This window comes from Seriola lalandi, unplaced genomic scaffold, assembly GCF_002814215.2.
Source record: "Seriola lalandi dorsalis isolate HSWRI2012SDOR001 ecotype SW California unplaced genomic scaffold, Sedor1 jcf7180002054575, whole genome shotgun sequence".
Taxonomy (NCBI): Eukaryota; Metazoa; Chordata; class Actinopteri; order Carangiformes; family Carangidae; genus Seriola; species Seriola lalandi.
The window spans coordinates 446,115-461,114 of NW_019525128.1; the positions used below are offsets into that span (position 1 = coordinate 446,115).

A 15,000-nucleotide genomic window follows, 5' to 3' on the forward strand; every position below is an offset into this window, starting at 1 on the left:
CGCTGAAGGAGGAAGAGAGGGAGGATGTTATGGAAGCTGATTGATGACAAAACGAACATAAGGTTTTCATAAAAGTTTGAGCTGAGAACAAGTTTAGAGATCAAAGGATAGAAATGAGTGAAATCAATATCTACAGCCGATATATGCAGCCACAGGCTAGAACAAAGACAGGAAGCAAAACCTAGATCCTGATATACGTCTGATGTAAATCTGATGTATCTGATGTATCTGATGTATCTGATGTAAATCTGATGTATCTGATGTATCTGATGTATCTGATGTATCTGATGTATCTGATGTATCTGATGTATCTGATGTAAATCTGATGTATCTGATGTAAATCTGATGTATCTGATGTATCTGATGTATCTGATGTATCTGATGTATCCTCTGAGCCAAAGAGCTCCATTGTTTCCAAACATGTCTAAAAACACAGAATGATTGACACTGTTGCCGTGGGTGAACCATGAAAACACACTGTAGTTTACTATGAGCTGGTCAAACTGCTCATGTTCACTGTGTGTCAGGTGGTTATTCAGGGTATTTGCACCAGTGAAATACAACATCAAAGACAGTCCTGCAGCATCACTTCTTCCCCTTACACAGTAAATACACACAGGGGCAGGTTAAAGACAGTTGCAGCACTTTGCATTTCTCAGAGGCTGTTTGTTCTAGACCAACCAAACTTTTACATATAAAACTTCCATCTGTCTGATAATTGCCCATACCTTCAGAGATGATTATTGTATGACAGATCAAGTAATATTCACAATATTTATCTGAATGGAAGAACGGCAACTGACTGACTGCAACTAACTCCATCCCTGGGGACGGTTGCAAAACAGATCATAGACAGTTGCAACATATCGTGAATACATTAAATTTCACATTGTCTCAATAAGCATAGTATTCTGGAAATATTCATTGTTTTACAATAATATTATAAAATTATTTTTTTATTTAATAATGTTTATCAAAGAACAGTTGTTGAGTTTGGTTTGTGAAGAACAAAAAAATAGGTACAATTTATTTATTTTATTGCTTATGCTTAAACAGAACATGCAAATATTATAAGAACATGAGAGGTTAACAAAAGAATTCTCAAAATAACTTGTTTGTACTTTCTTATGCATTAAAATGAGCAATTATTGTAGCATCTGTTGTTCTAATGGACAAAATTAGCTGCATATTTTGCTTATTTTGAATTAAAAATGTTGAAACACACTGTTGTGTGGTTTGTTGTGATTTGGCTGCTCAGCTTGAGAATAATAACAACAATTTTTTGCAATCGTCTGCATCCTGTCAGCCATGACAGATCAACACATGCCAGACACATGCTAACCACGTCACTCAGAAGTCAATAAAACAAAGATTCATTTGATTGATTCATAAAAAACTCAGGACAGTTACAGATGTTGAATGTGTCTTCTGTCTTCCTGTTCTTCCTGGTACACAGACACACACACAGACACACACACACACACACACACACACACACACACACACACACACACACACACACACAGACACACACACACACACAAACACACACACACACATACATATATATATACATATATACAGTCAAGCCCGAAATTATTCTTACCCCTGGCAAATTTTGACTTAAAGTTACTTTTATTCAACCAGCAAGTTTTTTTTGACTGGAAATGACACAGGCTTCTCCCAGAAGATAATAAGACGATGTACAAGAGGAATCATTGTGGAAAAAAATATTTCTCAGCTTTTATTTACATTTGAACAAAAAGTGGCATGTCCAAAATTATTCATACCCTTTGCAAACTGTCACAGTCTATGGGAAAATCTTCTATACCATTCCAAATAGTTCAAGCTGTTCTAAAGCATCTTAATTACCCTGATTCATTGGGAACAGCTGTTTTAATCAACTTAACAGGTGAAAAACAGCAGCTCTCTGCAGCTGGTTTGTAGACAGTCTAAGACAAAGGAGCTCACTGAGGACCTGCAGCTGCACATTGTGGCTGCTCACACGTCAGGAAAGGGCTATAAGGCCATATCTAAATGTTTTCAAGTTCCAGTGGCTACAGTGCAAAGTATTATTAAAAAATACAAGACATTCACACTGTGGAAAATCTCAGAGGACGTGGTCGGAAGCCAAAAGTGACACCTGTGCTGGCCAGGAGGATAGTGAGAGAGGTGAAGAAGAATCCAAGGATCACCACCAAGGTCATCCTGGTGATCTGGGCTCTGCTGGTGGCAACGTCTCAAGGCAGACAGTCTAACGGACACTGCTGGGTTCCATGGACGCAGACCAAGGAGGACGCCACTTCTCCAGATAAGGCACACAAAAGCCCGCTTGGCCTTTGCAAATGATCATCTGGACAAAGAAGAAGACTTCTGGTCTTCTGTTTTATGGTCAGATGAAACAAAAATTGAATTGTTTGGCCACAATGATGTAGCCTTCATTTGGCTTAGAAAAGGAGAAGCCTTCAACCCTAAGAAAACCATCCCCACTGTCAAACATGGTGGGAACCTAATGCTTTGGGGTGTTTTTCAGCCAATGCACCAGGGAACCTTATCACAGTAAACGGCACCATGAAAAAAGAGCAATACATCAAGATTCTCAACAACAACATCAGGCAGTCTGCAGAGAAACTTGGCCTTTTGTGGACATTTTAGCACAACAACGAACCAAAACACAGCAAAAGTGGTGAAGAAATGCTTAGCGGACAAAAACATTAACGCATTGGCCCAGCCACAGTCCTGACTTGAATCCAATTGAGAATCTGTGGAGGGAGCTAAAGATTAGGGTGAAGGCAAGGAGACCCTCCAACCTGAAAGAGTTGGAGCTCATCGCTAAAGATGAATGGGTGAAAATACCAGTGGAGACATGCAAAAAGCTGGTCAGCAATTATAGGAAGCATTTGATTGCTGTAATAGCCAATAAAGGCTTTTCTATTGATTATTGAGAAGGGTATGAATAATTTTGGACATGCCCCTTTTTGTTCAAATGTAAATAAAAGCTGAGAAATATTTTTTTACTAAGGCTGTAGTTACAAGTTTAGAAAAGTTTGTGTCAAATGAAGCGGCAGCTACATGTTTAAATCTTGTCACACACAGGTGGTGCGATGGAGGGCGCTGACTGCGTTTTTTATTTACAAAGGTTATGATGACCACCACAGAAGTGTGTGTGTGTGTGTGTGTGTGTGTGTGTGTGTGTGTGTGTGTGTGTGTGTGTGTGTGTGTGTGTAGCCTGACCCCAATATGGGGTAGAGTTTTTTTTCCGGTTGATTTGGCTTGTGCGCTGCACCTTGAAAACCCTGTGTGCATGACGTGTGTAAATAAAATTATTTTTCTATTTATCGTGTCTCAGTCAGTCTTTTATGATGTGTTTATTGCACATGTTCATATCGCGATGATGATGAATATACAGAAATATATACGTTTGTGTATATATATATATATATATATATATATATATATACATATATATATCCCAAACACCACTGAGACCACTCTCACATTCACTTAATGTTGTGGCGATCAGTGAACAGTACACAGCAGAAATGAGTACACCCCCTCTGAACATAAAGATTTTTTTTTCCTGAATGATCAACATTTCAATTCAACAGGTGACAAAAATGAAATTTATTAAACACATGTAACAACAACATAGAAAGATGTGTCATCAATATTTAAAAAATAAGTAAATTGCACAACTTTGCTTAAATCTAGAGTTGCAAAGACGAGTTCCCCCTGGATTCAGTCCAAGTAGAACAAAAGTCTTCACCTTTGTCAGAATGGGCCACAGGCTAAACAGCCTCTCTTTACTGTGGCTTCCTGCATGAACAGTCATGTGTTCCACCTGTGTGCAGGATGTGTCTCAATGTGTGACGTCAAACAGTCACTCCAGTTTGGCAGTTTTATCAACAAAACTGGCTCGTCCTGAGGTGAAATCTTATGACGGCGACCTGGACGTTTCTGTCCTCTTTCATTTCCCTCTCACTTTTGTGACTGATTTGCTAAACCTCTTGTACCTTTGCTCTTTTCTATGCAATGAAATAGTTGTGTTTCTCAAGTCTACAGTTCTCTTCCATGTGCTGCCATTGTTGTCAGCATTAAGTCTGAGAGCGATTCAGTGGGTTAGGTACCACTTTAATTATCAACCAATTACACCTGTTTGAGTGGGATGGTTCAACAGACTCACCTGGTGAGTCTGGTGCCCTTAACAAACACCAAAACACATTTTATTTCAACACGAGAGGGAGAGATGTTGCAGAATCACAGCCGTGCTGCAGTCATACATCACTCCATCACGTCCTCTCGTGTGACATGGCTTTTAAACATCAGTTCTACCAGCGCCATATTAGTTAAATAAGCAACAACAGATTATGATTAGTTTGTTTATTTCATCATTTATTTGGCTACGCCAACACAAATAGTTCCGCAACTGGACTGGTACTGGACTGTTGCTAAGCAACACAAACATTTTCCTGACCTGACAATGTCATATGAGTGCACCTGGAGATGTGCGCTGAAGTATCCAGGCTTCTTCCTTCATCCTCTTCTGACGACCAGACATCAATTAATTCAAATGTTATTTCTGGAAATATTTTCATCTTTGCAAAGTTTGTTACAATCTAAGAGAGATAACGGCCGTTAATGAGACGCTGATTAACGGTTAAAAGAACACCTGTGAAGCGGAGTGATACATGTAGTTAAAAGTCCCAGTGCTGTTGTACTCTATATCAGCGCTCATGGAAGCCTCTCGTCCAATCAAATAACTTGGTTGGAACTAACTGTTGTATAATAAGTCTTATTTTGTAACTTTCAGGAGGATGTACTCATTTTTGCAACATGACCTTTTATCATTTTGACAAGAACAACATATTTCCCTGTTTAGTATTGATATATATCACTGGTAAGTGTGTAGGAATATTACATCATATATGAACCCCAAATATGTCTTATTTATAGAGAGAAAGCACTGAATTTGTTAGGTATAAGATGTGTATAAGAGACAGGTTTTATTTAGTGCATCAATCTGCTTCATTCTGTCTTGTTTCAACACTGAGTGAAACTCACTTCTAAAAAACTTGTAACCAGCTGAAGTGAAAACAAGCGGAATGATTTTGCCTCTCCCTGTGAACAATAACAGTCCTGGATACTGAACATGAGACTGAATGACTGGAAGTGTGAGGTATCATCATGAGTTCATTAATCAGTAATCAGCTTTAAACTGAGGCTCCTTATCCTTTTTCAATCATTATAACTGGTGAATAAATGATTCTCTGTAGTTGTCCTGTGGTCGTAAGAGAGTGAAATAATAATCTGTAAAATGCAGAGTTGGTGTTTGTCAGGAGTCATGTTCCAGGCTCTGCTGACAGCAGTATGCGTTTTCAGTTTGAAGCCCATTTCCTGCAGCTCACAGAGCAGCAGGCATTAAGACACATTAAGGCTGAGACTCAGGAGACGAGTCCATCACAGTTAATGCTCCAGCAGGCGGAGAGGAAACCCTCTCTGCTGTCAGGGTTATTGACGAGGACGTAAATCAGAGCAGAGCCAATCAGATCACAGAGCAGAGGCAGCGTTTGGATGAGCTGATGAGGAGGGAGAGACAGGATCAGAGACAGAGAGACAGGAGAGATGGCTGCTTACTTTGTGTCAAACTCGATTAGGTTTGTGTCGATTGGAGCTTCATCTGGGGCTGAAAGACAGAGAGACATGATGGTCAGACACCGGAAACTTCACTCAACACATCATCCTGAGAGACACACACTCTGCTGAGATCTCAAACTGTGTGAGACACGGTTTACAACAAACTTGGTTCATATCACTGCTCATCATTTCAAATCATCACCAGTTCTAAGGTTGATTTTTACTTTTTCACTTCACTTCCATGAAATCACATTAAGAAATACAAACCATCTCATTATCAGGCCTCATCATCAGATGGGACATTGATATTAGACAGTTTGATGTTCAATGTTAATGTTTTTTCAATTATTTTTTCTACATGTGTGCATGTGGTGCCAGCCCAAGCCTACATGGCACCTTGTGGAGCCGTTAAAGGCCGACCCCTGTGATCTGAGCAGTTAACCCCGGCATGGAGGATGTTTATAATCAGAGCATCCACATGTCTCAGGCCGAATCACATTCATTCCTTTCCAAACAGCAGCACAGGAGGAAAACTACAGTATCCCACAGATTAATACACAGCAGTATATTCATACCTGGAATATGAACATCAATTCATGTTTTCCAGATCAGACAATGCATTTATGACCAAGGTGAGACTGAAACTGCAATCAGTGTGGACATGATGTGCACAGTTATTTTAGGGCCTGAAATGTGTTTCCATTCTCACCGTCTGTTGATGATCTAGTTGGCTGGACTGCCAGGCCTTTAATCTGGAAGGCTTGGTCGGGGGGGTCCGTGTCCGACTGGAAACACAAGCTTAACATTGGTTCTGCTTGTGTTTCCAGTTGGACACAGGCCTCCCGTATATCTTTTTTTCTCCCGTATATCTTCTTTTTTTCTCCCGTATATCTTTTTTTCTTAGGTAAAAAAATATATATATATATATATATTATATATTATAATAAGCAATCAAGTACTTGTTCATGAGGTAATGAGAGTACTCAAATATTGAAATTACTGTAAATGCCCATCCCTAGTATAAACCTGGTTCAGGTCTGGACCGTGTATGGATGCCAACTGGGGGCTCAGGGCTACACCTCTTGTTACAAGCAGTCCACCAAGCTGCTCTGGTTTCCTGGCTGTTCAGGAACTGCAGGGAAGAGGAGGAGCGCTTCCAATACACTGAGCCTTGCCTCCATTACAGCAAATGAATTACTTTCATTACATGTATCATTATTAACTAAAGTCACACTGAGCAGGAGAGAGGGAAGTCATCGCTAACTGCTAAAGAATCTAGCAGATCTGAATAGCATGTAAACAACAGAAACACCAGCAACCGGAAATGAGAAAGGGTTTCTGTCCACTGAAATGCTAAAGGACTTTTAATTTGAAACGATTTGTATTAACACATAATGCAGTCATTTTAACACGACAGACAGGAGCAGCTGAAAACAAGGCTTTGTACTGAAATGCTGCTTTGACCAACTCTACATATCAAACAAAGGGAGTTAGACATAACAATAAAAGTCTGTTACATTCTGGAGTTGAAGTAAATAAAGACGTAACTATTGTGATCCCAGATGGACACAGCTCAGTCTTCACCTTTAATCTATGTGTTGTGTGTTGGTGATTTTGTCAGACAACGTCGCAGTTATAAAATCAGGATTTGACCAGAGGCAGTCCAGACATAGACTAGGTTTAGTTTGCTTTTTATTAGTTTATTAAAGAGGTTTCTTTCAGTCATTATGTCGACGACACAAATGGAAACACAATAGAAAAAAATCTGACATTAGACTAAAAGTAATTAAATAAAATTTGTGTTACTTGTACACCATTGTTGCACTTTCTTTAACTGATTCTTAGGTTTTATATGTGAGTTGTTCAGGCGGATGATAATGTCTCATCAACAGAGCAGATCTGAGTTTGCAGAGAAACGAACATGAACATGACTCACCGTCTCTGTAGATGGATTCTTCTAACGGCTTTGGGTGCATTAATGTGAAGGGCAGCTCAACAGAGACGTCACTGAAAAACAATCATTACATGTATCATGTCATAAAACCACCAACAATCCACAGCAAATGTATTAAAGATATTTCAGTGAGTAATTGGTGTTGTGATAGAGTTTGTTTAGTGAGATGTGAAAGTGTGTTGATTGGTGACAGAACGTGAAAGGTTACCTCGCCGCCAGATCTCCCAGGAGCCTGAAATCAATAAACATTTAACACCTTCAGCTTCACAGCAGCAGCAGAGTGTTTCTACTCATGTCTATTGATGTGCTCATTAACTGTCATCGGGATCTTGGAGCCGAGGCCGACCCCAGTGTGATCTGAGCAGTTTTCTGTTCATGCCCTTAACACGTCTGCTTTAACTGGCATTTGGGCGGATGTTAAGATCAGGTTATCCACATGGTATCAGCCTGAACACACTAAAGAAAGAGTGCAGAGGAGAAACTACAAGAAGAGACAGACTCTAGCATTGTGTTTTTAATTCTACATTTGTGCTCCAGAAGCTTTTGTCTTCTTTAAATCGTCACATTTAAACACCAGTTCTGTTTCAGAACATTATGTCAGTAACAGGTGAGATGAAGAAAACAGCAGTAACTTGCTTATATGAAAGACGTGATTAAACCACCTGCAGTGATGATAAGGGAGGAACAGAAACTGGAGATTCACACGAGAACTAAGCTTTAAAGTCAAACTGAGATTTGAAATCTCATCACTTTTTTGTAAGTAAATATAGGATATATATATATATATATATATATATGTGTGTGTAAGTTTGCCATTTTGTAGTGCTGTCCAAATGTATAGTGAGAATGATCACATCCTACGTAGTGGACTCATAGTGTCCCACAATAAATCATGAAAAGTAGTGTACGACCGATGGTTAATAAACCAAGCAATATAAACCATCATGCATTGCGCTTGTGCTGAAAGACAGAAAAATGGTGAGGAGAAAATTACCTGAGTAGTGTCTGAAAGTGTGTTTTCATTTTGCCAATTAGCTCACTATTTAGTCCTCTACATAGATGTCCCTGGATAGTGACTAGGGAGGAGTGAATGAGTGAGTGATTTCATACACAACCAGAGAGTACCGTATGATGTCACAGAGCTGTATTAAGTCACAAAGTGCTATATGATGCGTTCCGTATAAAGTCACAGAGTACTGTATGATGTCACAGAGTTCTGTAAAAAGTTCAGCGTGATGTTCCAGAGCTCTGTATAGAGTCACAGAGTTTGGTGTGTTGTCACAGACTACTGTATTAAATCACATAGTACTGTATGAAGTCACAGTGTTCCACATGAAGTCAAAGAGTCTTGCAAAAGGTCAGTCTTCCGTGTGATGGTACAGAGTTCCATATAAAGTCAGAGTTCCGTGTGATGTCACATATTATAATATTAAGTCACAGATTTCCATAGTAAGTCACAAAATACTGTATAAAGTCAAAGAGTTCCATATGAAGTCACAGTGTTCTGTATGTAAGTCAAAGAATTGCATATGAAGTTCCTTTTGAAGTTACAGAGTACTGTATGATATCACAGAGTACCATATGATGTCACAGAGTACCATAATAAATCACAGCATTCCGTGTGATGTCACAGCATTTTGTGAAAAGTCAGAGTTTCATATGACATCACAAAGTTGCATTAAAAAGTCAGAAATTCTGTATCCTGTCACAGAGTTCTGTATAAAGTCAGTGCTCAGTGTGATTTCAAAGGCTACTGTACAAAGTTACAGGGTACCCTATGATATCACAGAGTACCCTTTTAATTTACATAATACCGGATCATGTCACAGAGTTCTGTATCATATCCCAGAGATTTGTTTAAAAAGAGTTCCGTATAGAGTCACAGAGTTTGGTGTGTTGTCATAGAGTTCTGTATGAAGTCACAGAGTTTCATATTAAATCACCGAGTTACACAGGAAGTCAAAGAGTTCTGTAAAAAGTGATTGATGTTGCAGAGTTCCATTTAAAAGCACAGAGTACCGTGTGATCACCAAGTACTGTATTAAGTCACAGAGTACTGTTTAAAGTCATAGAGTTCCATGTAAAGTCACAGTATTCTGTTCAAAGTCAGAGAGTTCCAAATAAAGTAACAGAGTTCCGTACAAGGTCACAGAGTTCCGTACAAGGTCACAGAGAACCGTACAAGGTCACAGAGAACCGTACAAGGTCACAGAGGACCGTACAAGGTCACAGAGGACCGTACAAGGTCACAGAGAACCGTACAAGGTCACAGAGAACCGTACAAGGTCACAGAGTACCGTACAAGGTCACAGAGTACCGTACAAGGTCACAGAGAACCGTATAAAGTCACAGAGTTCTATAAAACGTCAGCGTTCCGTTTGATGTCACAGAGTTATATATAAAGTCACAGAGTATCCTATTATGTCTCAGAGTACCACAAAAAGTCAGTGTTCTGTATAAACCACAGAGTTACGTATGAAGTCACAGAGTTCCATATTAAGTTACAGAGTACGATATGATGTCACAGAGTTCTGTATTAAGTCACAGAGCTCCGTACATATCGTGTGTATTGTGTATATTGTATTTATTAGTGTATATTTGGTATATTTTTGTTGTATATTTCCATAGATGTTTATTCTATAGATGTTTATTTTTCTGCTGGGGTAAATGAATTTCCCAGTTGTGGGATAAATAAAGTTAATCTAATCTAATCTAATCTAAAAAGTTAGTGTTCCCTGTGATGTCACAGAGTTCCTTGTGATGTCACAGAGCTCTGTATAAAGTCACAGAGTTCCATATGATAACACAGAGTACTGTATGATGTTGAATGATCATGAATTGTAATTTCAGTCAGACTTTAAAGCTCCTCTCAGTTGATGTTGCGTTAAAAACAAAGTGTACTGACCCGCCTCGCGACACGACCAGCTTCACTTTGACTTTGTATGATACAATGATACCGAGGATCTCCTTATTGGCTCCTTCTCGTAACCTGCTCAGGACAACATTCAACATTCAGTTTAACCAGTCAGGCTGCTTCGAAGCCATCAGAAGCATCACATTTGAATTTCCCACTCTCCTACAAGCCTGGAAGGCATCATGAGTGGTGTTGGACTCACAGTGTGCTGGAGGCCAGGTTGGTGTCCTCGTGCTTCAGCTTTCCGTCCAGAGCCAGGCCTCGTTTCTCTCGGTTGTTGGCCAGAAAAGGAGTGAGGGTGAAAACTTTGCAAAAAGTTGAACTGGGAGCTACGATGTCACTGAAGAGAAGAAAAATATATTTCATGGTGACTTTGTCAAGTGAATATGAACCCAGATATCAGTTTCTGACTGAATTCACTAGATGTCGACATCAGCATCGTGATTTTTCAGTTCGTAGTTTGGTCAATTCTTTTTCTGATCATTGTTATTTACAAACAATCATCGTGTTGTTTTCTTTTAAATATTAAAGAAAATATCTTACAAAACACCCTGTTGTGTTTTCTTATCATTAATCACCCTCAACCTTACTCTAAGAACAGTTATGTCATTAGTACATTGATGAATCTCACCTTAAACTCCAGTTTTATATGTTTTGGCATTTTACTAATTGATGTTGAGAAATCCTTAAAGTGCTCAAACAATGAAAATTTGACATTAACAATGCCATGACAACCGGTCAACTCAATCTGTTGAGGAAGACCAGGCGATACAGTCAAAAGCTCCTGAACGGAGCTTGTGGTAACTACTCAGTCTCAGCATGTTGTCTGTTCTGTCCAACACTCAAACAGAGAGCACTCACTCTGACTCCTCAGTGGCCACTGGACATTTGTACTGAGCCGTGTTGAAGAGGCAGATGTCTGCGTACTGTCGCACTGTGGAAACACAAATCATTGTTTAATGACACAACACAGTTACCACACAGAGATGCAAGCAGAAAGCAGCGCTTTGACATACCAGAGATCTTCATCTTCTTCACGGTCTTGTTGGTGTTGTTGGTGACATGAACATTAACACTGATGGGCTCTCCATGGTAGTAGATCTGAGAGAGGACAAGCAAAGACACTGAGGTACAGAGGCCCAGAGGGGTCATGGCTGCCAACAACTAAGACATATTTTGTGACAACACATGGTCCAGGTTGTGAGTAGATAACCAGACTTAAATATGTCATTTTGTCAGGATATCGAGCGCCTGTACTTCCTTTTCAGCTCGGGTCTTTCTGATCGTCTGTGTGTGATCCGGGACTGGACTGTGAGGGGCTGAAATGGGCTTATTAGTGCTTTTCTAGAAGATCACTGCTCCAAATATGTGAGTAACACACAGGTCTTACCTCCTTGTCCAGAGAGGCCTCCAGGTGCAGAGGTTTGTCTGACATCAGGAACTGTCTGGTGGTTTCTGCTGTCGGCTGAGGACCAGGTTTCTCTGGGGCGTACTGCACCTTCCTGATCACCAGACGCACCGAATTCCTACAACATCAACACAACACTGATACCACCATCTAATCATAGTGCCACTGTGCACTCTAGATTCAGTGTGGATGTGTGATTTGAGGGATCACTGTGGTTTATTCTGTGTCAGTGGTGAAGTGATCGTCTTGCAGCTGGCAGCTGCCTCCCTCTCCCTGTGTGCAGGAAGATGCTAATGCACGACTGATTTCACTGTCATTCATAATTCATCTCTTTATTCTCTCCAGGGTTTGGACTGCGGCTGACATATTTTTACCTTTTGTGGATCTTTTCTTCAACATTTTCTGCACAGAAAGCTTTCACCTCGAAGTCAACTCCGCAGGCCTGAGGAGACACAGTAGCAAGAAAATCACCTCTTCTGGCTGATATGTTAATTTATTTAAATACATGTTCAGAGAAGAGGTTTTATAATTAGAGTTGGTGAGGTGTTCAGGACCAGGCTTTTAACCCCAGAGCAGCTGCATAGCAACAGAACAGAACAAGAGAGCGAAGCAGACAAAATCTCAGTGGGAAATGAAAGAGAAAACTCAGCATCTTCACCTTCCCAGTGTCCTCTGGTCCAGGCTGCAGGGTGACAGAGCATGGCAGGTTCAGAGGAATCTAAAAACAAAAAACAAACAAAAATTTCTCAAATGGAAGCTGCTAATATCACATTTCATGATTCTAACCCTTATTTTTCATTATCTGCAGATTGTCAGTACAGCAGTCTTTTCTCTCTCTTCTGTCAGTTGTGTTCAGTTTTCTTTAAAATCCAGAATACATGGTAGACCTCCCAGACCGCAAGACCATCAAAATAAAACCTCTAACCTTCTATCTAAAGTAAAGTAGGTCTGACCTGAAACTTGATCATTTAATTTTGGAATTATGTGCTGTCTGACATGAAAACTCAGGGCAACTTTTCAGACCCTATAACGATTTTTTTTTTAAAAAGCACCAGGTGACAAATCTAGAGACTTTCAGCTAATACTAGGCTGAAACCAGCTGACACTAGACTGAAACCAGCTGAGACTAGACTGAAACCAGCTTATACTAGGCTGAAACCAGCTGGCTCTAGACTAAAACCAGCTGATACTAGGTTCAAACCAGCTGACACTAGCCTGAAACCAGCTGATACTAGGCTGATTTAAATCATATTTTTCTGCACGCTCGGACTGTTTTTTTTATTTAGACAAAGTTCTTGTCTGGCTGCTTGGTTACATATTTGACTTTAGAGTCTGTGTTCAATTAAGAGAGGGGTTGTAAAAAAACATGTTTATATTTCTCACTAAGGTATTCAAGAAAAGATTGTCAGGTTTTGTATCAACAGTTGACAAAAAACAATTTGCAGCCATATTCAGCAGATGATGTGCTGCTGACAGAGAGATCTGGAGGAAGTTCTGCAGACTCAGTACCTCGAAGATGAATGGGTAGGCATGTTCTCCAAGCTTTTTAATCAGGCGTTCCTGAAGACGAGTCAGACTCTTCTTCTCCTCAGGCAGTGGAGGAAACGCCTGGACATTAGCCACAAACAGGTCCTTCCGAAACGTCAACCCGAGGACGTCCAAATCCTCGCGACCATAACGGAACGCACAGGTCAGAGTGACAAAAACTGATGAAGAAAAAAACAGAGTCATTACCTCTTATAGGACCAATGATGCAAGGCTAACAGTTTCCCCTGCTTCCAGTCTTTGTGTTAACCTCGCCTCAACATGTCCTGAATCTAGTGAATGATAAAATGTTCCTTTAAATCTTTATGAGGTTTAACATAAAGAACAGAGGCTCCAGGACGCTTCCCTGAGGAACTCCACAGCTTACTGAAGCTGAACGACCAGAGGAGGCCAAATATCACTGCTGAGCCTCTGCTTGTTCAGCTGCAGAGTTCTCAGCCATCCAGGATTTGATGTCCTGAAGACAGTTGTTGAGTTCTGTGATAATTATTAAGCTAGAGGTCGATAGTGCTGGTATCATCAGCATAAAAGTGAAAAGAGAGGTTATGTTTTTGGTCAGGTCACCAAACAAGAACATATAAATGAATAAATGTAGTATTGAACTTGAGGGACCCGAAAGTAGCTGAAGACCAAGGTTAAAGAGGAGTCTGGGCTGTATCTACCATTGCTACTGAGGTCATGTCTTTTTTTCTTTTTTCAGCAACCTGAGAGGAGTTTGTCATACAACGAACTTACTACATACAAAAAATATATGAAAGCACGCAGAATTTTGTCTAGTGTTGGAAGGAGTCTTTGATACAGAATTTAGACCTAAACTGAATAAAAACTATAATTGAAGAGTTAACTCAAGAGATGAAATATGATAAATCCAAATAATTAAAAATAATTTCTGAATTAAAAATAATTTACAGACTTTCTATTTGGAGTTGGGAGGGGGTTGTATTGGGGGAATGTGTTAAAAGCTGCACTTAGATCTAAAGGCAAGAAATTAGAGCAATTTCCAGCTTCAGTGTTCAGGAGGATGTCTTTTTCTCCCACAAAGTAACATAGATTCCACATGGGAATCTTCCTAGCCCAAAATGGTAAATGGACTGCACTTATACAGCACTTTTCTAGTCTTATCGACCACTCAGAGCATTTTACATAACAAGCAACAATCACCCATTCACTCATATATTCATACAGTGCTTTTCTATCACACTGACACTCACAAATCAATGATACAGGGTGGGCAGTTATGGGGTTCAGTATCTTGCCCAAGGACACTTTTATATGTGGACTGGAGGAGCTGAGGGTCAAAACACCCACTATTTGATTAGTGAAGACCTGCTACTTCCTGATCCACAGCCAACATCAAACCATTTTGATGAAATTCATTTTTGATGGAAATATTATTAAAGTTTTTGGTTTTGCTCACAGAACATCTGTGAGAATATTTAACCATCTGTTTTTATATGACCAGAGAGGAGTTTCAGTTTCCCCACCTTTCCTCTCCTTCAGGTACTCTGGGTCAATCAGGACGACGCCATCTGCAGGAAAACAGTC

The 15,000-nt window shown here is 39.9% G+C and overlaps 1 protein-coding gene across 1 annotated transcript in view; it reads right to left on the reverse strand.

Moving 5' to 3' along the window:
- The window catches only part of arrb1 (arrestin, beta 1), a 35,616-nt gene that overhangs the window by 2,814 nt on the left and 17,802 nt on the right, over positions 1–15,000 (reverse strand). The window contains exons 4-15 of the mRNA XM_023417534.2: positions 14,940–14,984; positions 13,420–13,616; positions 12,569–12,628; positions 12,285–12,352; positions 11,893–12,028; positions 11,519–11,603; positions 11,364–11,436; positions 10,705–10,842; positions 10,494–10,577; positions 7,797–7,820; positions 7,571–7,641; positions 5,635–5,683 (exon numbers count right to left, since the gene is read on the reverse strand). Coding sequence (XP_023273302.1) covers positions 5,635–5,683; positions 7,571–7,641; positions 7,797–7,820; positions 10,494–10,577; positions 10,705–10,842; positions 11,364–11,436; positions 11,519–11,603; positions 11,893–12,028; positions 12,285–12,352; positions 12,569–12,628; positions 13,420–13,616; positions 14,940–14,984 — 1,030 coding nt within the window. The remainder of the gene's footprint in view (positions 1–5,634; positions 5,684–7,570; positions 7,642–7,796; positions 7,821–10,493; positions 10,578–10,704; positions 10,843–11,363; positions 11,437–11,518; positions 11,604–11,892; positions 12,029–12,284; positions 12,353–12,568; positions 12,629–13,419; positions 13,617–14,939; positions 14,985–15,000) is intronic.